General features: G+C 36.6%; 2 protein-coding genes across 2 annotated transcripts in view; one reads left to right on the top strand and one right to left on the bottom strand.

Annotated features, from left to right (window-relative positions):
• LOC113581057 (adhesion G protein-coupled receptor F4-like) overlaps positions 1-14,702 on the top strand; it is a 26,963-nt gene extending 12,261 nt beyond the window's left edge. Inside the window, exons 8-16 of the mRNA XM_035524407.1 lie at positions 189-367; positions 468-638; positions 886-2,244; positions 2,968-3,009; positions 3,901-3,960; positions 4,127-4,190; positions 12,673-12,816; positions 14,241-14,382; positions 14,627-14,702. Coding sequence (XP_035380300.1) covers positions 189-367; positions 468-638; positions 886-2,244; positions 2,968-3,009; positions 3,901-3,960; positions 4,127-4,190; positions 12,673-12,816; positions 14,241-14,382; positions 14,627-14,702 — 2,237 coding nt within the window. The remainder of the gene's footprint in view (positions 1-188; positions 368-467; positions 639-885; positions 2,245-2,967; positions 3,010-3,900; positions 3,961-4,126; positions 4,191-12,672; positions 12,817-14,240; positions 14,383-14,626) is intronic.
• Positions 14,703-17,677: 2,975 nt separating this feature from the next.
• Positions 17,678-24,925, bottom strand: mep1a.2 (meprin A, alpha (PABA peptide hydrolase), tandem duplicate 2). Its single transcript, XM_035524406.1, has 14 exons — positions 24,865-24,925; positions 24,545-24,585; positions 24,356-24,431; positions 24,130-24,247; positions 23,780-23,955; positions 23,393-23,614; positions 22,837-22,983; positions 22,046-22,261; positions 21,462-21,908; positions 20,607-20,774; positions 20,311-20,503; positions 19,812-19,950; positions 18,112-18,216; positions 17,678-17,788 (listed from the first exon to the last, which is right to left on the bottom strand). The coding sequence occupies exons 1-14, from the start codon at positions 24,923-24,925 to the stop codon at positions 17,678-17,680; spliced, it is 2,220 nt and encodes a 739-aa protein (XP_035380299.1).
• Positions 24,926-25,128: the final 203 nt, after the last annotated feature.

Here is a 25,128-nt window from a genome sequence, read left to right as displayed (position 1 = left end):
ATGTCATAATTTGTGCAAATTTTTATACACTGGATTAAACAATTATTAAGTATATAGTACAGGGCAGGACAGTAGAGCAGACAGCAGAGATTTAACATGTATTATACAGTGTCTGTCGAGGGCTGGTTATATATCTCAACAGCTTAAAAATTATCCTATCTATTAAATGCACACATTTCTCCCCTTAGCATTCAACTGCTCGGATAGCAAGTTTGGAGTTGGAGTTGTGAATCAGACAGCATTCAGACACTGTGAAGGAGGCAACGCTGGCATTCAGTGGGCAGTGTGTAGTCCAATGGGAGAGTGGAGAGACACATCTAACAATTGCACCCTTCGTGTCCTCCAGGACCTGGCAGATAGAGCTGAAGTAATCCTTATTTTATTTAATGTAGAATTTTCATTTAGAAAGTTTGTTGTTTTCACATGACAACAAATTATGTGCTGATGTGTTTTACTTTTGACCCTAGCATTTAGAAGTGACTGACGTTCGACAGTTTGTTGCTAATCTCAGTAGTACTGCAGAGAAGCATTCAGAAAACATAACAAAGGTTTCCGCGACTCTTTTAAAAGTTGTGGATTTACTCAGGACAATCGCCTCTTTTTCACAGTCAGCTATCATTGATAAAGATATTATGAAGGTAAGTAGGTGTGTTTTTTCCCTTTCACAATTTATAACTCTTTGGGTGATAACAGATTACTAAATGTAATACATGTAGCAAATGTAATGCAAGGGCCCTATTCCCTCATAATAAAATTTGAACTGTCTGTGAACATTCAGATATGTTTGAATTTATAGTTTTGTGGTCATCTTATTTAGCGTCTGATTTTATATCTAACTCTGATCACTATTTTCCAGTTTCTTATTTGTGTCAATTTGATTTCAAGGATTTCCTTAAAACAGTGGATGTCATTGCATCAGAGGAAGCCCAGGCAACATGGAAGACTCTGAATATAGAAAGTACCAGCAGGAACGTTAGCTCAGCACTTCTGCAGTTGATCGAAATTATTGGAGGCAGTCTCTCAAATGAGCCCTTCTTAATAACAACACCAAGAATCCAACTCATCAGGACTTTTTTAAATAGCTCATTTCAAGAATTATCTGGCATAAATTCAACTACTAAAATAGATATTCCACACACCAGTGGATCAAACATGATCACTATAATAGTTCTTTCAGCCTTTCACAATGTCTTGCCTGTTAGAACTGCTGCCCACAGCAACGGCAGTCAAAGAGATACCAGAATTAATGGAGATGTAGTTGTGATCAAGATGGACCCAAATACCTATAACATCTCCCTTTACTTTAATGTTAAAAATAATACACTGGGAAATCCTCAGTGTGTCTTTTGGAACTTTAGTCTTTTGGATGGAACTGGCGGATGGGACTCAACTGGGTGTGAGCTGAAGGATTCAGGGAAAGGAAGTAACACAGTTACATGTGAATGTACTCACACAACTTCATTCTCAATCCTGATGTCACCCTTCTCTGCCAACAGTTTTGCCTTATCTTACATAACTTACATTGGCCTTGTCATTTCAATAGGCAGCTTGCTGTTGTGCCTCATTATTGAAACCATTGTATGGAAGCCCCTGACAAGGAATGACACATCCTACATGCGGCATGTCTCCATAGTGAACATTGCTGTGTCCCTCCTGATTGCAGACATATGCTTCTTCATTGGAGCATCCATTGTGGAACGAGGACAGGTTACACCATTGGGTCCCTGCAGTGCAGTGACATTCTTCATCCACTTCTTTTATCTTGTTCTCTTCTTCTGGATGTTCCTGTCAGCACTCTTGCTCCTCTACCGCACCATCATGGTCTTTTCTGGAATGTCCAGGTCCAGGATGTTGGCCATAGCATTCAGTGTGGGCTATGGAGCCCCATTACTCATAGCTGTCATCACTGTGGCATCAACAGCTGGAAACAGAGGATATGTTCAAGAAATGAACTCATGTTGGCTGAACTGGGATCAAACTAAGGCACTCCTGGCATTTGTGATTCCTGCTCTGACAATTGTGGTCATAAACATGATGGTACTCATTGTGGTTTTATGTGCAATGCTAAGGAGGGGAGTTGGTGCCATTACTCAGCCAGATGAGAAACACACCATGTTGGTAATTGCCAGATGTGTGGCGATTTTGACCCCTCTTTTTGGTCTGACCTGGGGATTCGGTATCGGAACCATGGTGTCCTCACATTTTGGAATTCATGCGGTCTTTGCATTCCTTAATTCATTGCAGGTAATAATATAATATATTTATGTATTTGTTGTAATTGAAAGGACATGTATCTAAATAGCACATGTACAGTATCTTATCCATGGCTTTGTAGACTGACCAAGAAAGCACATAGTTTCCACTTACCTAAATTGTGGCTGGACGTTTAGATTACATACTTTCCCCTCTTACTGCTCAAGGCTCGATTGTGTAAATTTTATTATTGCATTTTGTAATAACATAACAGGAGGCGAGGCAGGATACTGAGACGAGCTGGGATGTGCTAAGCGTTCATTAACACAACACACAAAACAAAACTAAAACACGTGAAGAAAAACACTACAATGCAAAACAAAGCAAGCAAATGACAGGCTCAAATGATGACTTAGCTGAAATACAGCACACATGGGGCAAAGACTACTGACAACATAGGACCTTAAATGCATACGTTAACAATAAAAAACCAGGAACAGGTGTGATGTACAAGAGGGGTGTGTCCATGAAACACACGACGTTACACGAACACAGGGAGGAGTCTAGGAAGAGGGAGCTGTGCTGTGAAAGTAATGATGTTACTATTTTATTCAATACATTTGTACTGTTTAAAATATAAAACAAAAAACCTAATAAAATTTAAATACATAAGAATGAAAATATAGAACAATGTAAACTGGATGTAGGTATTTAATATGTATATAAAGAGCACAGTCTGATGTAATAATTATATCTGCATTTATCTCTTCAAAGGGTTTCTTTATTTTGGTATTCGGACCTCTACTGGATAATAAGGTGTGTATTCCCTCGTGCCTGTGTTAATGATCATCAAAAATCATTGACACAGATGAAAACTAGAATGACATCCTAATCCATAAAGGACAACAGCATATATGCATCTGCAGTAATCCTGTACATATCATAGTCCAGAACCATGTGAGCTTAAACCCTGTCTAGGTTCTCATTGCTCTTGTACAGCTGCCTAAATGTTGTTCTGTTATGTAAACACACAGACTACATTTACATTTCTACTTTTGGCAGATACTCTTATCCAAGGTGTCTTAAAATTTCAATCATGTTACGGAGGTAGGCGAATGTAGTGTAGAGTCTTGCCCAGTAACTCTTATTGGTACAGTGTGGTGTGCTTGTCTGTCACAGGACAGACAGCATTGTTACCGACTAAATTATGCCAACCACATGAAGGAATGGAGGTAGTTCCACAGGGAAATTCTAGAACCTGTGAGAAATATGTGTGAATCACACACTTTAATACCTCCAAGAAAACTGAGCTCTTTATGATATTCTGATCATTAGAATCATATCTATATATGACATCCATATTTTGAATAGTGTATCACAGAGAAAGGCTATTCTGGGTCACCTTGTGTCATTCAGATTTCAGTTTGCAAGGTCTAATTTCACCCTGTAATTGGAGCTAATTTTGTAATACTGATTTTTAACAATTTAATAAATACTTTTGATAGAGACCAAAACTTCACGATTCTCAATTCTTATGTAATCCACTTCATATGTGTACAATATAGTGTTTAGATGTGCTCTTTAAAAGACCCTCAGAATTGTGGGATTTTGTTTGCAGTAGCTGTGTAAGTGTAGAAATGCAATACAATATATACATATAAATGATATAAATTATCTTCTGAGTCCGTTTGTTGTGATGGCTCACAGATCCAGGAGAAGTTCCTAGGAAAACTGAAGTTCGGAAGTTTTAGCTCAAACCTCACCAGGGTAAAACATGTTCACTACCTTCTATGCTCTTTCTCAACAGTTCTCCAACATTCAACACTGCAAAAATGATTTTTCTCTTGTGCCTGTTCTTAGAGTATTGTGTACTTTTTTTAAAGCTATGTAATGTCACATAGTTACTGACATATAAGGTACCTCTTCATTTTAGGCTAATCATGCAGGATCCTCGCCCTCTAATGGAAAGTATTCAATATATAGGTTCCACAGGAGATGTAAGTAACTGTATATAGGTCACTAAATTACATAAAATGCATACATGCACATTCCCAAACCTACAAGCTATATCAAGTTGAAAATTAAATTAAACTCAAGATATACATATATATACTCTAATAGTTTAATTTTATTTCAGGTGTGTTTGTCAGAATTTCATATAGCTCCCAGTATTTCCTCAAATAATTTCTTGTTTTGTATTTGGTTTAGATCTATATGTGTCCTTATACCCTGTCTCCACTTCTGAATGGTCAAAAAACATATCTAACCTCCTGCTATTTACAGATGTGTATAATGTATCAGAAGCTGCTTACTCTTCATCTGTTACTTCAAGCAACTCAGATACATTTAAATTCATTGGCTCATCAAGTGACACAATGCACCCTTGAGCCGATCAAAAACTTCCACAGAATGTGCAAATAAACTACTGGCTGCCAACCATGTGTCATCTCTGACTGTACAAACTGAATGTATGACAGAGCTTGGGGGAGGGGGGAGAGAACCTATTCCCAAAGACCAGGGTTTGCTTGGTTTGTTTTTAAGTAGAATATATATAATATTTGCACTGAACAATTATACTTAGAATAACAACAACTGGCTGTTGATTTTGCATTTGCTTGCTACCCCAGTGATCTTTTCAGTATCTCTCTTAAAATCAATCGTTAATATGACCATTTTCATATTGGTTTTTACTGACAGCTATCACAAAAAAAAAAAAAAAGAAAAAAAAAGAATGGGAGTTTAAACAGAACGGGAGGATATGTGTAATGGTGAATGACAATCTCATTTCTAGATTATATACTCGTGAAAGATGGGGAATCATGCACTGTAATTTTGAGAGGAAAACGAACCTTTGAACACAAAGTACACAAAGAATTTGAAGTTAATTTAATTGCAGAGCTATGGTAGAGAATACAAACCCAAAGTCAGTAGCTTGCTAGTCTAAATCGTTTTTTTTGTTTGTTTGTTTTTTTATAAAAAGGAGAAAATAAACAAACTCTCTGCATCTCTGACACCTCTCTACTAGGTTTCATGATTGTGCAAAAGGTATATTGACTGACAAATAACTACACACACACAGGGCTTTAAATACATACATAATGATGTGAACAACAAGCTTTCAACTTGTTTACAGGTGAAACGTAATAAACCATTTTTAGGCTTGTACTGAGACTTTACACAAAAAGCGAACCCTTTTGCATGATGTGTTTTCGTCATCCCACAGCTCCTACCTCCTGCACCTGTTGCTATCCCTCCTCACTCTGTCTCAGAGTCCAACACCTGTTCATAATCTCCATTCTCTACTCTGCACCATAGTTTAATTTTAGGCACATTAGACCATTATCGAAGCATGTTTGGGGTGGTTTACTTTTGTTCCTTTGTTCATTATTTGCCCACGTGCACTTTAGCATGCTTTCTCTGCGCTAAGGCTGGCAGGCATGCAGGGATTCTGACTACACAAACAATACTGTATTTAATGCCAAACATAATTGCTAGTCTTTTCGGGTGAACTTTATTTTTCATTGTTTTGTAAGTGGTTTATTGCATAAGGATCCCATGAATATTTACCAGCTTCATAATGATTATCAATGTAATAAACTTCCATGCACACAGAATTGTTCTAGAACATTGTAGAACATTTTAGAATGTCAGCAAAGTAATGCCATAATCCACCAGACAAGTAGGCTATTAATAATTAAATGATTACTATTATTATTTATTATTTTATTAATATTAATAGGCATACCTGCACCACAATTATACCCAGCAAAACAGTGATTTCAGCCTAAATGGTTGCAAGGATACACATAATAATCAGGTGGATGGTGATCTAACAGTTTTTATATCACTTTCTGAGCTTATCCCCAACGTAAAACACAAAATCAGTATGATGGATGTAAATACACAATGTCCTTCGTTGATTATATAGTAAAACATGACAGAATTGTCAGAATGCTGAGGAATCCCTTTCTTGTGAGGATATTTGTATTCTTTATGTACTTTTACAAAAAATATGTAATTTGTAAATAATTAATTAAAAATGCATGAAAGTAGTGTTTTATATGAATAATTTAAAAAGCAATAATATCCTAATTAGGGTAATATGGAATTGCACTTTGTGATTGTAATTGATTTAAGTGGATCTTCTGTACACTCGTTGTTAGGTGTTTCTCTAATAAACAAGAATATAATTAAAGAGAGACATAAAAATGCATTAGTATTTGCCTAAAGATCGTAATAATGAGCACACCAGTCAATCTACATGTTACGACCCTCTACTTGTTGGGTTGTTTTTTCCCTATACGTTGAAGGTAGGTACGTGCAAAGGTGCTAATGGTCGCCAGCAGGGGGCGCGATGAGAGGAAGAAGGCGGACATATCCTTCTGATGCGATTTTAATTGCGTTCCTGGTTCTCTGACTAGCAGCCCAGTCCTTGTGTGAATGTTGTGGCTTAATATCTGTTTGGTAAACAGTATTTGTTGAGGTAGTGGTAGAAACATCTTATAGCTCGTATGGTGTTGCTGCTGAGGCGTTTCGTGAATCATCCATTGTGAAGCCTGAACTGGCTATTGAACCAGCATATTTTCTCTTTAATATAAACTTAATTCGTAGGGAGGACAGCTTTTTTCTTAGTATACTTCGATTTCCCTGGCTTATGTTAGTTAAGTTGTTGTATTTTATTTTTCTTTTCTTTTACTATTTAATTTCTGCGGATTCCCTCTGAATAAGTTAGCATTGTTTTGTTTATTATTTTCACCTTTCCTCCTAACAACCATCCTGAAAATATTGTTCACATCCAGGATAAATAAATTCTGCCATTATTTCAGTGCTGTGAGTGAAGACCTTTACTTAAGTTCTAGCTTGACCTTAAATCAGACTGTCACATACAGGAACAGGTCTTCATCACTTAAATTATGTCTCCTCATTTTGAATGAGCACACAAAACATTGAGGTTTCCATAGATGCCAATTTCACTAACAAATTCAAAGAAAACAAGGCTGAGTCATTTGCAAATGATACTCTCAGACATACATAGCTTTTGGGGAATAGATTCACCCTGCAACAGAGGATGAAAACTCTTCAAATGTACAAATACAATAATATCCAGCATTTACTTAAGATTTTCTGATCAGATGTTGTCTCCTAGTTTTTCCTGTTTAAGATGTTAATTTTACTACCTCCTTTTAGGTATTACTTTGACTCATTTATGTAGTGTTATATTTGTTTTAATGATCGCGTTATGCTCAGCCAAATAACCATTGTTATCATGCTGGTGTCATCCATTCATTCAGTTATTTATTTATCTAGGCCTGGTTGAGAAGTAAAAAAATATATAACGTTAGCGTTGCACACTGAATGGCTACAAAGTTATTTTTTTCCTATTGTTCATTGTATCTCAACTGTAGTCATACAGTGGATTATTTATAATTGATCTAAAACTTGTTTGTGTTTATTATAAAGTCTTTTTATTGTTGTTGGTGGTGATGGCTTCTAGTAGTTATTCATTAATGTATTTGTTAATTAATCTCCTCACCAAACCCTTCTGACATTTGTCAGGTTTCCTAGGCTGCACTGGAGTGAGGCATATGATAGCGGTGCTTAATTTTCATAACCAGATGATAATTTGTACATGTAGCCAAATGTGTGGGGTGGTGCTATAGGTATAACCCTTATGTCAAGTACAATAGCAGACATGAAGGTCATGAAGGTGAATCTAAAACTAACAGACAGTGACCACAGCACTGCAGGTGAAAAACAAAGTGTCAGAATATCAGCTTAGTGTTCATCTGCTATTGCAGAACTACGTGGAAAACAGGTAAAAACAGTTGTTTTGTTTTGCATACATTTTTTTTTTAAATGTTAATTTTGAAAAAAATATGGCTGTACATTTATTCACTGTTTTATCACTGAAAGTCACAACTTAAAATTGGCTGTGTCCAAAACCACATGCTACATATTACATACTACAAATGTGCTTTATGGCCAGTTTATGAGTACACGCTAATATGTGCAACACACTTGAGCACATTTTGGATGCACAGACAGATTAGTATGTCAATCATTAAGAGTAACCATTGTGAATAGTTTATGAAAATCTGAATGGTGCACTATTTTTTACATACTATTTTGTATGGTATTAATATATGATGCAGCCAAAGTTGAAGTGAAATTACTAGGCAGTATTAATGAAGTTTTTTTTTTTTATTTTTTTTTTTACAGCTATACATGTATGCAGCTATTCTAAAAAAAGTTAAGTAATAGACAAAAAGAAAAAGGAAATAAAAATCTGTATCCTAATTGCAAGACATTCCAAAGTTCCTGTCCCTGATTGGAGAACTGGTTGTAAGGCTTTTGGAAGTCCATCAAGAACACAGCTAGATTTGTTAGTCAAATGTCAGTGGAAAGCAATAACCTATAATATTTCTGTTGACTACAGCATGCAAAAATGCAAATAGAGATGAGGCATTTGTAAATGGCCTTCATTTTTTCCTTCCACCTCAGGTTTGCCAGACTTGTTTATTACATTTTTCCTTTCATTCTGGGAAACAGCTGATTCTGGCAATGTGATGTTATGACAGAGACCATCAGGCTTAAAATGTATATCATAAGGTCAGTACCATTTCTCTGTATATTTGTTTATTTCTAACCCTTATTAGTGATATTAAGAGAAAGTAGTACATTTAAAAACATATGTAAGCAAATTACCTTTTAAAATGTAATATTAATGGTATTTATATAGCAAAGAAAAATATGAAAATGTATATGTTTAATCAATAAAAATAAAAAGTAAAATTAAAAACAAAAGTAAAAAAAGGCACAGTGAATAAAATATGATGAATTCGTATGTTGCTAACAAAAGTTGGGAAGCTTGACTTTTCCATTGTATATATCCTTACACAGTACAGATTACCTATAGCTAAAACTGTAACTAGTAAAAACTATATAAAAAAATAAAAGAATTAGGCAGCAGTAAAGTTGAGTTGCACATTGCTGCTGTAGTACATCTGTAAGTGTAGCTGGAAGTAGCTGATTGGTCATACAGAGTATCTTGTGGGGATTATTTGCCCCTTTTTTTGAGTTTGTGACACTGAGTTTTGAAAAAAGTTGCTATTAAGACTGATGCAGCTGTTTCAGCTTGCGGAGAAGAGGGAAAGTTTCACTGAGTGACTCGCCATGTTCCAGAGTGCACAGATTACTCACCATATCTTGTCTTCACATCAAATGCAAAACAGTACAATCTATTATCAATATGGTGTATCATGACCAAAACAATCTAATCTGTTATCATATCATGGCATATCATGACCAGGATGTCATAGTTGGTGAAGGTGCTAAAACTGCAGAATAACATGCTGAAATAATATTTTGTTTAGGCCGTGCACCTATTTTACTCAATGAAAACTAAACTTGAAATGTATTTTATGAATCACTGAGGATAATATTTGAATTGTAAACAAGATAATGTCTAATTAAATTGTCATGCATACTTAAACTACAAGTACACTTATGCATGACAAGTACCCATTGAGCCATGTACGGATGCTGGAGGCTCTGAATACCTGAGATATCGGTGGGTGTGATTATCAATCAAGCCTACATACAAACATCAAATATTTTTGCACTATGCCAAAACAACTTTGTAAAGATTCAATCACTGTTTTTATTGAAATGAGAAAAGAGGAGCAGGGAGAATTATTTAGATTATGCCTATGCCCACATGCTCAAAGAATGACAAAGCAAATGCAGAGCAGATTCTCCTTATTATTCTATTTATTATTCATTCATTATAACCAATTACCTGCTGGTCTACGTTGGTTTATACCTGCTAGTCCTAAAGGCAGCATCCAAAGAAAACTGAAGCTTAAAACTAAGAAAATAAAGTATATTCCCCATTGAGTGTATCTAAATCTCATATATGTTAGGGAATTAAAAGTGTGAACCCTTTGTAAACTATAGAGAGTAATTTTGTAAATACAATTCTAAGAGGAGAGCTTTTTCAGAAATGGTGGGACCACCTTGTTTGCGTCCAAACATCATACCACAGTAAAAGTCCCTTAGATCATGACCACTAATTATACCATAGTAAAAGTCCCTTAGAGCTCATGTCTTAACCAATAATATTTGGTACAAGAACAACTCAGCATGTCATGACTACACCCCTGTGCTTTACTTACTGAGGTGTAGCAGCGATATATTGTTTGAAGGATATGGAGTTATTTTTGAACAATTTTTCAAAATGTTAACTCTTCCGTTCACAAATTTTTCTGCCTACTTGTATGCATATATTATCTATGTCACTTGACTATGGCGGCTTGGAGAGTGCATTCTTAACAGCATTTACAATGCAAACATAAGTCAAGAATAAGAAGGCAAAACACAAATACATTAGTGAAAACACAACAACATTACAAAAATGCCGCTTTAAAAAATACGCTGCATTTGTGGAAATAATCAAAAGTTCTCAGCACTGAAACATTATGACAACACAACAGCATTAACCAAAATGGAGAAAAAAAAATTTAAATGCTGAATTTGAGACTTACTAAGGAAGTGCTCCTGGCCACTATTGGTTGGCATTTTCCACATGAATTTGTGAAGACTGAATCATGGAATCATCAGGAAACCATTTAATCTTGGTTTCTCTTCCTTCTTGCTATAGCCCGAAAGCTCAACCTTTCTCTACAACACCACTGAACTTAAGTTTGGATGCCAGAATCTCTCTGTCTACTCCCTTTTTTCCTTCAGCTTCTTCTTTTGTTCCTGTTTTGATACATAACATATGAACTAAACATGTGAAGTACCCCTAGTGGCCAGGAGCATTTCCACTGTGAGCAACCTTTGGCTTTCTGGGCAACCATAATTGACTTCTATGGGTCAGTTCTGTTTTGTGTTACATGATAGGGCTGGAACTCCTTATGTCCTCCAATTAAAGGAAGTGAACAGACATTTGACATCCTACTTCTGTGACCACAGCGTCACTGAATAAACAAATGATATTTTATCTTGTGGTCATATTTAATATTAAATGCAAATGTGCACACTTATGGTAAAAACAAAGTAAGGGATCATGTACATCCAGCCAGTTATTTTTGCTAAATAAATCCTCAAAGATTGACCAAGATACTGATATGATGTGGACGTCTGCAGTTCATTATTCAGGTCAATGATCCATAAATAACAGACCTCCATATGTCTGGACTGACCAACAGAATCAAGTTTTTCACAGATCCATGTAATTATATGGAAAAAAAAAAAATTATAGTACATGAGTTTAATTTCAATGTGACTGTCAGTACAGGCAGTATTACAGCAAAAGTATTTTTTTCAAAAATGAGGGATGGTGAGGGAAAGTGAGGACAAGTCATTTTCTTCAAGATGTGACAAAATCAAATTTAGTGCCCTTTCACTTTGAATTGCTACTGACAACCCATCAGACCCACACAGTTCTCCAGTTAAACTGTCCTGATGTCACTGCAGAAGTCAATGCTCCATTTATAAAAACTGCATTTTTGCTAACATATACCTGCTTGATAGGGTCACACAGAGGTTCATAGTTTCAGCAGGTTTGATCTCAGACAGTATTAACCAAATGAATTGTAATGTTTTCAGGACATCTGTGTATTTGGTGATAAACAGGGTTCAAGTATGTTTGGATGGCTGTCACAAGTGTTGACAGATGAAGTTTTCATACCTACTGACGCCATCGTAGATGTACTTTACACTATATGCTACTAATCTATTCCAATATGTTTTCTGTTTCTCTCATAGTGCTTATATTAAAAAATCTAATTTGCAACATGCCATATCTGGTTTGTCTCTTAGGTTCAAGAAAATGAAAGACACAAGTATGCTCCTCTGTGGAATCCTATTCTTCTGTTTTCAGGTAAAGTTCAGAGCATTATCCACTCTACAGTCTAACCATGGTTTACTAGAGATGTTGGTTACACTGTAATTACCTCTTTTTGTTTCTCAACAGATCTCATATGGATCTTATATGGGTGAGTATACTATATCAACAATAACTGTTTTTCTAGTGGTTTTCATATGGACACTGAAGTATAATAAGTATAATATAGTATAGAAGTTCATATACTGGCAAATTTGTTAGCAGCTGTCAGTACTTCTTTGAAATCAAAAGAAAGCTGATTGTATAACAGCATTATGTTTGCAGAGCTGGTCAGTACCTTAATCTGGTTTTTGTATTTTACTGCATTCTTGATGTAGCAGTTGCCTAGCACTTCACATTTGACTAATGCACATCGAGGTCACATGCATGAAAAAATGTGTGCTAAATCATGATTAGAAAACCTGTGCTCTTCTATATCAGTATTGGCCAACAGTATTGCCCCTGTTATGGGGACTACTGATTCCTTTCAGAACTTTTTGAAGAGGTTGCATCCCTTTACTCATGATTCTTAATCACTGTAAATGTTTAGGAATTGAACATGCTGCTAGCTTTGTGTTCGCTTTCTGTTCCAGTTTCCACAGGGGACACCTCCAACATATATTTGGCAGAGGTGTTGATAGAGGGTAATGCATCCCTGGATGTGTCAGCTTTTCTGTCTGGACTCGACCAGCTCACCATAGACACAGTAACCATTGTGGAAGCTACAATGACAGCACGTAAGCCCCAGTATATACTTACAAAAGTAAAGTTTGAATAATAATAATAATAATAAATTTCAAGTTTAATCTGTTGTATTTATTTTTGTAATATTTGTATGGCAAATATGCAAATGTTGATTACAAAATGTCAAACTTGTATATCAACAAATAGTATTTTATTTAGTATTTTATAACAACTAAATAATTACCAGGAATTACCATGATGTGTATTACTGTTATTTTACTTAATTTTTACTTTTTTTATGTTCTTGGCCAATGTAGCAGTGAATGAAAATATGCTGGTATGTTACATACCAGTGCTACAGTGTAGTAGAAGGCATGTGGTAATGTGTACAACCCCCTCTAGGGTTAAATGGTGCTCAATACATCACCAGGTAGCAATGATACCATTAACTTGTACATGACTGCCTGGATGGAGATGTCCTTCAGTTGGATGTGGTCACATTATACACATTGCTGATTTAATCCTGGGTTTATGTGTGTTGGCTTAGAATGTGAGATCATTGGCATTGAGACGACATGCTGGTGTGAAGAAGGCTACATTTGGAGTGACTTAGTGTGTGACTCTGTAAGCACCTGCTGCAATAATTACCTGTGTGTGGCAAATATATCTGATTACACTCCACTGTGTGTTCCCCAAGCAAATGGTAAGCAAATGGTAAAATGGATACCAGAATAAGACTGTATGGCTATGTTTACAAACTCTAAAATAGTTTTCTCTTTTTGCACAGTTTCCATCAGTGGAACTATTACAATGAGAACACAGGGGGACTATCAATCTGTAGTAGGTTTAAAACTCTACTTTGTCCAGTATAATCTAAATACTGAAGCTGTGACAATACCCAGAAATGTAAATAAAAGTAGTAGTGCAGTAATAAATATATACAGTACTGTAATCAGTATAATCACAAGTTCACACTTAGCACCGGAGACTCTATGAAATCTGAATTCACGACCAAAACATTAGAAATCAAATGTCTGAATGCTTACGATGTTTTTTTTCCTTCAGCTCTTAGATCAATTCAAGATACTGAATGGGTTCAACTCACTTGCCACAACAACAAGAATATGGTACTTAAAACCCCTCTCTTCTAAGGTTCTATCCTTAAGTTTACCTGATTTTCAGATAATTATCACATTCTCTTTACTAACATGCTTTCCCTCTGTTCTAACTTTGGACACACCAGTAGTCAGGATTATACAGTGTCTCTCAATGCCACATTTAAGACTGCAAAAGTTCAAAACATAATTTTAACGCTGAAGAAAAAATATGAAAACATAGTAGATATTAATGCTACTTCCCAAGGTAAATATAGCAGCTTCATCTCCACTTCAGTTTAACATCACTTCTTAAAAGAACTGTTGTTTTGAACACCATTGTAAATTGTGTTAAATGTACATATGATTTTTGAACATAACAGGACTGGTCAGTATTGACGTTCCTCCACACAAAGTGTGTTATAACTCACAGTATACCATGAACTGCGGTATGGAGGAGAAAATGGACACGTGCACATGGCAGATTACACGACCCGACCAAGACCCACAGATCATTGGAGCTGGGTCAGAGGTCATCCTATCACAATCTTGTACAGACACGACATCAATCAGCCTCATAAACATAACATGGTTTTGGGCAGGTAGGGATCATAAACCTACATCAGACTAATGATTTGGGACAGGATAATTATGACTATGCAGTGAATGTACAAGTTTGAGCATTTCCTTGCAAAAAAAAAAAAGGATTATCCTGTATAATCAGAAATAATGATGCAACCTCCTGAGAAAACCCTACTCACACAATTAGTGCTAAGCAGAAGCTGGAACGCAGGACTGGAAAAATACTTCCAGTTATGCTGCTCTTCTACATGCCGTACAAGTGACTCTATAACAATAACTGTTACTGGCCACCACAAAAACAAACAAACAAACAAACAATGCTGGGCCTTTTCTTCTTGTCTCATGTAATTTGGTTTGACTACATTTCAGGAGTATACACCTGCATGTTTACCAGTGGATCAGTATCACATGTGGCCTCAGCAGAGCTTAAAGTGGCACTCCTACCAGAAATAATTAATGTCACAAGCAGGCCACCAACTCCAGACTGCACTGTGGCACAGGACATTTCATTTAATGTGATATGCTCCATAGATGTGAGTGGAGAGAATTACACAGTTACACTCAGTGATCTACCACCACAACAATCAGGTATTCAGCATGCCGTTATTATCATAAATTATATTTATACATAATCTATGATTTGTATTTTAATAAATATTCAACTAACAGCAATACTCATCCAATAAACACAAACAGACATTTATATCACTGGTTTTGTTTTTCAGTTCAAAAGAATATAGTCAGCTACAATAAAACTTTTACCATCAACTGCAAGAAAGACCGAACACCAACAGAAATCATTAGCTGTAAAATAACAAACAGTGTGGAACAGACACGAATCACCAATCTTAGCATACCCATTATATACCGTGAGTACTAGACTGATAACAGTGACAGAAAGTTGCAGCATGTAACAATTAGAAGACAACCCTTGGCACTTAAATAATTATTTCAGAAATATAATTTGGCAACCTCTAAGTGACCAAAATGTTTATTCAGCTGGTGATGAAGTCTGTGAAGCAGATGATATATGGCCAAAGACAAAGAATGGCACAACAGCAACAATCCTCTGCACTCAACTAGGCAGGGTGGGCACAGTTGTGCGAGCATGCAATGGTAGAGTCTGGGGAGATCCTGTCAGCTTTTGTGTCAAACAAGAGCTGAATATACTGACTTCCACAGCAGGGGTAAGCAAAACGTCATTCTTTCACTTCTTTCTTTTTTCTTTCTTTATTTCTTTATTTATATTATGTCCATTGATTTATTCAATTATTTATTAACCTCATTTTAGGATTTTGAAAAAGGAGTTGGAGCCACACTGAACCAGGCAAATTCCATTTTTGATAATTTGAAGAATACCACTATAGCTGGAAACATCACTTATGGTGATGTTATGTCTACAGTCAGTGTTTTCAACATAATGAGTCGTGCATCATCCAGAGTCAGTCTAGATGAAACTTTACTGCCAGTAAGCGTTTCTCAGTGGTATCATCCCATTTCCTTCTCTCATGTGGCCACCATTTCACTACCATCTTTGCTGTGACCTAACGCCCCCTCCCCCCTGCCCACCACCACCACCATACACACACACACACACACACACACACACACACACCTCATCAAAAAAGATGAAATAACATTCAGTCCACAGTTCAGCCCAACTGTGTTTCTAGCCAAATGAATAATCTGTTGGTCCACAGAGTAAATGTGTGTAAATAATTTTGGGTCTCCTTCAGCCTCTGATAACTGTTCTCTGATATCCTGCAGTCATATAATGCAACAATTACTACCACAATGAACTTGTCATTTTATGTGAAATGTAAAGATTTGTGGGCGATCTGCTTCTCTTAGAGAGTAGAGCTAGTCTGTGGTTATTTGCATCTTATTTGCATAGCAACATACATAACTGGTAAAGATAACTAAGAATCTGTTTCTAATTAAATAACAAAGAGCTTTAGAGTTGGTAAGAGGAAAAAATAGTTCCCCTTTCACAATTTCATGCACAGAATATTTTAATCTAGGCTACATCTAGCATTTAATTGCAGTTATTACAGTATCACGTGGACTGTTTGCTCCATTGCTGTGCAGTCAGCCCAGCCTAGCCTTGAAGGACAGCAGTAAATTTTGTCTACCAAAGCACAGCCAGATCACAGCCAGCCAATCACAGTCAGGGGGTGATTGAGACATGAGGTAGAGGTTCAAAACTTCTAACAGGAACTCACTTGTCAGTTGCTAAATCCCTCTCAAGTGCACAACTGGGTAATAAAACTACAGCATGGGCAAGCCTTATCAAACCTTTCCCATAACCCACTGATAAACACAAAGCATTCTTCCTTGGAAATAAGTAGCAATGATGGTACTGAGTTGGTCAAATTAAGTCTAACATACTTTTATGGACAGATTCAAATGAAAACAATTGCACTTCTTAAGTAAAAAATATTGAAAAAAATAAAATTGTATGTTTCAGAATTTCATAGAATCAGCAAGCAGTATGTTGAATGAAAGCTGGAACTCGGGAGATATAACACGTGATGGTGCCCTGGCTTCAAGTTATTTATCCTCTGTGGAAAATTTGGTATATAACATTAAACTAAATACCAGTGATGGTTATAACACTTCGAACATCCAACTTCAAGTCTGTCGGCAAAGCACTGTCTGCAATAGAACTGTTTTCAATATGGAGCTTGAGTTGAACTCCTCTGCTTCTATGGTGAAAACAGTGGGATTACAAAACATGGCTTCACGACTGCCAAAAGGCAATTTTACAGACTCAACTTTTCCAAGCTTGGTTGTCAGTGTCACTACAGAAAACAAAACATCTCCTGTTAATATCAGAATGGCCTTTCCAGTGGCTTCTTTGAGCGACTCCAACACTAACCTGCACTGTGTGTTTTGGAACACTACGGAGCTACAGTGGTCAGAAGAAGGCTGCAACCTGACTCAAAGCTCTAGTAACTTCATCTACTGTGAGTGTGATCATTTGACCTCCTTCTCTATGCTGATGTCCAGGACTCCAGTCCAACTGCGTCTACTAAATGAAATAACTTATATTGGCCTGGGGGTCTCCATTTGCTCCCTGGTAGTCTTCATCCTCATTGAATTTTTGGTCTGGAGTGCCATAGTTAAAAGCAACCTCTCACATTTCCGTCACACCGCCCTAGTCAACATTGCCTTGTGTCTTCTTTTAGCTGACTGCAGCTTCATAGCCTGCAGCTTCCAAAGCATCCTCACTGACACTTTATGTCTCATAATGGTGCTGGCAAAGCATTTCTTCTACCTGGCCATGTTCTTTTGGATGCTTTGCTTGAGTATCATGCTTCTCCATCAGCTCATTTTCGTCTTCCATACACTGAGGAAAAAGGTGTACATGATTCTCTCCGTCACTATCGGCTACATTTGCCCAGTGGTGACAGTGGGAGCAACATATTTATACTACAACAAGAGGACTGATATAACATATTACAACAGAACTACCTGCTGGCTGACATATGAAGGGACGCTGAAAGGATCAATTTATGCTTTTCTTTTCCCTGTCGGCATCGTGGTGTTCATTAACATGTTTTCCATGGTGGTGGTTATCGTAACGCTCCTCAAACCCACTGCAGCTGAGAACAATAAGAAGGACAACAAAGAGGCAGCTAAGAGTATTATCAAAGTTATCATCTTTCTAACTCCAGTTTTTGGGGGGACTTGGGTCCTGGGCCTGTTTGTGTTTCTCATGGATGACAAATCATTCATCAACGTCTTGATCCAGTATGCCTTCACCATTGTTAACTCCTTACAGGTACACTTTAAAGTATTTCTCCACAGAAGTACTGGTGGTACATTTGATTTAAAACAAAAGGAGTGGCTATATTTGTTTCTCCTCTGCATTGTAGGGCTTTTTCATTTTGCTGACAGGTTGTTTCGCAGAAAAAAGGGTAGGTTTTATATTTCTCCCCTTGTCACAATTTGCTTATCAGTTGTGCTAGCTGAAAATGTATGGTGTCTTACAGGCAAAAATGTTCTCCTATTCCCATTAGGTTCGAGATGAAATTGTGAAACTTGTGCTTTCTAATGTAAGTTCACTGTTGTTTATAAATGTTGTTTAAAAACATATGTACAATTTTTTTCTTGTCATCTTAGTGTTTTTTCTTGCAAACCAGTAAAGTCTCATAATCACATAATTTCATTAGATTAAATTCTAACACCAAATTATTTTTAAATCTTTAATCTGTCTGTTCCCTTTAGAACACTACTAAAAGTGAAAGTAAGACAAAACTTACATCATCTGTTGCAAAAAAATGAATGCATCTTTACTGGTAGGTGAAAGTGAACAACACTTAATGTAAGTGGGTTATAGATTATGCATTCTGTAGACTAAATGGAAACTTGTGCAAGTCATGACATCTTCCAATTTATTTTGCAGTGTCTTAAATAGAGCACAATACTTGAAGAAGATGCCTCTTTAACTCAGCAGCAGTACAGCAAGAAACAGGCGAGAAACAGTGCTGCTTGATGCTGACAGCATGACAGTAGATAAAGGTTGCATCCCATGCCATACCTTTTATATGCATGATGTCCACAATGATGAACAAACAGAGTCAAAAATAAAGAAAAAATAGCATGTTTTAATGCAAAGTATAAAATTTGGTCATGCAATATAATTAATGCTCTTTTGAGTTGTTTGACAAGGTTCTAACTCCTTGAGCAGGCTTGATTTAGATTATATCTCAAAAAAAATCCTTAATGTCAAAAACTGAAAATGTGTGTTTTATATATATGTTATATAACACACATTTTCATCTTTTGACATATATATTTTGACAGCTTTTGATATATATGGATAGCATAAAATGGATAAATGGATTTTATTTATATATATATATATATATATATATATATATATATATATATATATATATATATATATATATATATATATATAATTTTATGCTATTCATTTTAGCTGTAGTCTAGTATCTCATCTTTTTGGTAATACTGTACAAAGTTTGTTTTTTTTACTAACACATAACATAGGCTCTTATACAACTAATAAAAAACACCCAGAATTTTCAGTATCTTATGGTATATTATTTCACACTTGCAGTTGTTTATCGATGTATCACTGAAAGAAACTGAAATCACTGGGTAAAAAAAAATATGCTTGTGGAAAACTTTATTTCAACATGAAAAGAAGAAATATTTGACATAATTTCTAAATTGACAAATAAACCCTTGTTTGTACATTAATTTGTGGAGTGACAAGTGAAATCCATGAAAGAAAAGGTCATTGGTAGCTTACTTAAACTATCTAGTTAATTGACTCTGGTTTAAATATGGTTCAAATATACATTGTGAGCTATGAGACAAAAGCTCCATTAATGTTGTCTGTGTATGGTTACAAAAATGGCAACAGTGAGGACCACAGTGCCTGCAGCTCCTCCAATCAGAATCCCCAGAATTCCCCCATCAACATGGTGATTCTCGCATGCATCACCTGAAAACATGATCACTTGGCCAGAGGGGCACCTGTGAGGAACAGTGCCACTATTCATAACCTGTTCAAATTTAACACATGCAGTGCTTATGGAGCACAAAGGATTGTGCCAATATTTATTCAGCTTCACTGGTCAATCAACACAACTAGTTGTCAGCTTGGTGATATTTGCCTATCTAAGTTGTCTTCAATGCATCATGTAAATGTACAGCAACAACCAATATTTAAATATGATTTCTTCATCAAGACGCACATACATAAATAAATCACAAAGACCTCATGTTTTGTGAATAAAGCACTCTGGGTTTAAGGAAATGCTGTCAAGAATGATATGTGCTGACTGTTCTGTACTGAATGAATGTGGATGTGAATGTCTTGTGATTGGTACAAACCTGCAGGAAGCTCGGCCATGGTTAGTGAGGCACACTCCTCCGTTGTGGCAGGGGTTAGGCACACACGGGTCACTGATGGCACGAGACTCCCGAGCTCTTGGAACCATGAGGGCAGAACTGTCTTGAACAGCCAGAGGGTCCCCAGAGAATTCAATTTGGACCGGAACTTCTGATTTCACGAGATGTGTCAAATCTGGGAATGATGAGGTGTAATAAATTAGTAACTAAAAAAGCATTTAGAAATACATGTAACAAACCTATAGAATTTATTTGTAAGTGAAGGAAATATTAATCACCCTCAAAGTTAACAGTAATGATGAGGTCATTGTTCTTGAGGAAACTTCTCCTCTTGAGTTGCTGATGAGACATGTAGGTGGACCAGCCGAAGTCAGGACCTCTGAAGCACATACAACTGTCGTCCCAAGTTCCATTAATGGATGGCTTGTTCCACAAAGGGGATCCATCTAAGAGAGGAAGGTGTGTCATCATTGCTCAGTTTCAAAATAGCGTCATTTTTATAGACACTAGAACCTATATGTAGTTTGTGAATGACTTAATTAGTGACTTAATTAATGAATAAAATACGGACAGCTCAAATTTAAGTTTCCCTCCCAACTCAAGCTCCTAAAGGTTTTGTGCCACGTCTTTGTGTTTGGTGAGATACCAATTTATCCCATGATGACTCCTGAGCCACATAGTTTCAAAAACAGCAACTAAATATTTCAGATTTTACACTATTACACTATAGAGCATTATAATAATACTACATTAGTCCAGGTGAGGGATACCCAGTTCCATTCCAGGTAGGGGTACCCAGCTCCAGTACATGAGCTGTAGAATTTACTTTTGACACACCAGGATTTAACATCCAGGTGCTAGTGAAGGCTTTGAGTTACTAGATCTGGTGTGGAGTGAACCAAACTCTGCAGAACTGTGCGACTACTGGACCAGAGGTCGACACTGCTTGTATAGAGCAGTCTTTCCCTATGATTCACAAACATGAATCTAATCTATTCTCTATAATGTGATATAATCTAATCTATTCTCTATAATATAACCTCATCTTCTGAAGCATTAGAGGTTCAGTAACTCAAGAGAAACACAGCTGGCTGAACTAAAAATAAATAATCAGTTTACTATATTTAACAAACCTGTGGTGAAACTTCTACTATTGGACATCTGGAGTGCAGCATCTGGATGCTGATCCATGATAGTGATGGTGGCCTGTCTATTGACAGCAGGCCATTCTAATACTGCATCATTTTCACCACTACAGAGGTGAAAGTTCACCCCTATATACTCTGCTGATGAATTGTTTCTGCCATTAGGGTACACATCGATGCCATAACAATATCCCTCTGAGCTGTAGAAAAGAGGACTGCGAATGCGGTAGTTTTGCAGGGTGCCTGTGAGTAGGCTGGTGAAGTTATGGATCCTCCAGACAGCACTGGGACACACTGTCTCAGACAGAGTGATGTCATCAATGAAGATTCCTCCAGATGTCTTCTTTGAACCCACAGTGCCCTGGAAGACGTACCGAAACTTTTCTTCTACATTCAGAGTCACAAATGCGATCTTCCAGGAACCATCCTCATCACCTTAAGTATTAATAATCATAATTGACAGATAATAAGACAAATAATAAAAATGTTACAATAATACATGCAAAAAAAAAAAGGACAAAGTGAATATTTTTGTAGGATGAGACAGGGCTAAGCTGCGCTGTTGTCCTGACCTTTAATAGTGTGCACTTTGCTGAGTTTGTGAACGTTGCCAGTGCCATCATCTGTCCTGACCCAAACAACCAGCAGGTCTCCTGGGCCTCCGGTCATCCTGTAGAAGAACTGTAGGCACTGCTGGACCTTTCTGTGGTACACAATACGAGACTCCAGCAAAGCGCTGTACCCCACCTCTTGGTCAGCAGTATCAAATTTCATGTAGTAGCCTGCATCTTTGTGAGAATTGAGCTATGAGAGCCAGTTTGGCTGTAGTATTCCCAATATCACTTTGAGGAAGTTAGAATTACATAATACACCAAATAAGAAAATTATAAGAAAAAAGACAATTACAGGATATGGGGTACAGTATGATTTCTGGCCTGTGACTTATATGATATTAAACAAGAGCTTAGTAGTTTTTCTTTCATTTTGGGCATGGTTATGTACTCTCTGGTTAAATGGTTTTATATTCTCTGGTTTCCACTGTGATCAAATCTACCACCACATTTGCATTTTCATGCAAGTTTTTAAAATTTTATTTTAAGATAATGAGAAAGCTCATATAAGCCCAGGTGCACATTATTTTAGAGAAATAGCTTTGTAAAAGCTAGGTTTGTTTTCTGAATCTGAATGCCTCTGCTGTGTATTTGCACTGTTGTAGATATTAATATGGCATCTATTTAAAATTTTATTTTAACTGGAGAACAAGGGAATTTACTTCACAATAAACAATAGTTTAATTTTACAAAAAAAGGTCATTGTTTTTTAAATGTATTTTAAAAAGTGCGGTACTCAGCTCAGTCTTTACCTCGGCAGTGTCCTCCTAGGGTGTGGTCTTGCAGGTCTGTGGAGCCCACAGATTGGACCCAGTCAGCATTGTCCTCCTCATTCTGGATCATTCCACAGATATTGATCTGCTCAAAGGCGCACTGGTCCAGGAGTGTATGCGTCTTAGCTACAGTGACAGAATAAATTAAAACACATCACACAAGCTTTCATAATGTCCATTCTCTTTCTTAAAGGAATGTGGCACACAGAGAAAGATGCTACAGAAGAAGGCTAGTGAACCAGTATAGGTCAAACTCAGAGTCTTGATTTTCCATTAACCCCTTGTACAGCTGGTAAACTAACCATTTTTCAGTTTCTCTCATATTATCATACTTGTTAAAGGCTGTACCTCAAAGTTGTTTCCAGAGGTTTGTATGCCATAGTTTAACAAACAAACAAAAAAACAAGGAAACATTTTATTACCTTTTACATTGTAACTGACTTTTGGTTCTTCTTGGTTAAGAATTCTGTCAGCTTGTTCCCTAACCATTTAAGTTATTTATTTATTTACTTCACACAGAACATTTTGTGCTTACTGCAGTTATACATGCGGTTTAGTCTTTCCAGGTCAATGGCACTGAAATCCAGGCGCTGTCCAATGATGTCATTGAAGGCAAGAATGGCTGTGGTGATGGTGGGGATGCCAGGGTCTTTGTTAAAGGAGAACGGTCTGTAGTGCATGATAGACTCATAGTCATATGGAGTGTTTAGATCAGTGATGAGGTCGTCACTGTATTTGTTGAAATTGTGTTCCTTTCCTACAAAAGGTATAAGCAGAAAAACAAAACTTGCAAATAACCAATGCATAATAATAATGGTCATGAAATAAACTGTTCATTCACATATTTTGACCATATATCTGCAATGCAGTCACATGAAATTACATATGGTCCCTACTCACAGATGCACGGGAAAGAACTGACCTGGGAGGATCTGGTCCCACCAGATTTTCACATAGTCATCTCTGTCGGAGCGTGACTGCTCATGGTAAAAGCCCAGTGCATGAAGGAGTTCATGCTCTACAATGGCCCTGGTGTCACACCTCTCCCCAATGGAGATATTCTGCCCTGTCTGCAAATCTCCAATGTCTGACCAGCATCTATGGTCAGAGATGAAAAACAAAGATCAGACTGAGTCTGAACCTTCTTCAGGAATTAACAAACAAAGCACAGTGGGGTAGAGGGAGAAATGAATCTCTGTGATAAAATATTGTGGGGAAAAGGTAAAAAGAAGTTTGTTAAGTTTTATTTCAGAAGGAATTTCTAAAATTTACCCATCCAACTTGGTGAAAGAAAGGTAGGTACTCTCTCCTTCGTAGGGCTTAAAGTCCACGCAGGACTTCAATCGATACATATCAAATGCCTGAAGGATTACGCCTTTTGCATTTAGATCTAAAGGAAGAGTCAAACACTTTTAAATAAAAATTCATTTGAGTTTTAAAAAAAAATCAATTAAGCTTATATTTTCAAGTAAGGAGTTGATATCTGAAAAGCTCCCACCTAAACTATCAGTCAATATATAAGGAATAGGAATCTTCCATTTTTTAGTTTCATCCAATATTGCATTCTTTCTTGGCTAGGAAATAGATGTTTGTCACATATGCAACATACATGAAATACATGTTTATACATTTTTGTACCACATAGAAATGAATTAATAACCATATTTTGTATAAAAGCTATATTTACATCTCTGGAAATATCTCCTTCAAACAAATCTCGCTGGGATTCTGGGAAAAATAAATTTGAATATTGAATAGGTTATAATGGTCTGTAACAGTAAGCAAACACAGCAAAACATTTACATATGCAAAGTTGATTTTCCTAAAAAGCACATTCATAAATCCGGGGCACTAGCAAAAGAGACAAAAGAGAGTGAAATTTGTCCCAAGAAGAAACCAAGACTGTTCCAGGTATAGCTTTATATCATATAACAAACTGCTGCAGCAGTACCAAAATGTAGTGTCCATTTCTGACTGAGCTTTGATTTTGAAATAAAAGTTCCCTACTTAGATTTATTTCAGGAATGTCCTCTCGTAGTTCTCCAGCATCGGCATCTCCACCTAACATGAATTCCAAAACATGAATCCCAGAAGAATGAGAGAAGTCTTAGTGATAATGTCAGTGATGTATGTCATATACATAAGCTGAGATAAATTGTGCAAATTTACCATATCCTGCTGAAAGAGACTGTACCTGAAAGTAAAATTTAAAAAAGAAAAGAAACGATTTTATTTTATTGAGATAATTCTTTATGAATGTTCATTATCAGC

This window comes from Electrophorus electricus, chromosome 3 (genome assembly GCF_013358815.1).
Source record: "Electrophorus electricus isolate fEleEle1 chromosome 3, fEleEle1.pri, whole genome shotgun sequence".
Lineage (NCBI taxonomy): Eukaryota > Metazoa > Chordata > Actinopteri > Gymnotiformes > Gymnotidae > Electrophorus > Electrophorus electricus.
The sequence above is the reverse complement of the archived record's forward strand: the minus strand, read 5'-3'. Positions and strand labels throughout refer to the sequence as shown.

What these genes read in the sequence shown, in the direction of transcription:
- mep1a.2 (XM_035524406.1), bottom strand. Translation starts at nt 24,925, where the DNA reads ATGTTAGGTGGAGATGCCGATGCTGGAGAACTACGAGAGGACATTCCT. An exon ending in CATTCCTGAAATAAATCTAA is followed by an intron (nt 24,586 to 24,864) that starts GTAGGGAACTTT and finishes TATTTTTCCCAG; the next exon opens with AATCCCAGCGAGATTTGTTT. An exon ending in CATGGCCGAGCTTCCTGCAG is followed by an intron (nt 19,951 to 20,310) that starts GTTTGTACCAAT and finishes TGTTCCTCACAG; the next exon opens with GTGCCCCTCTGGCCAAGTGA.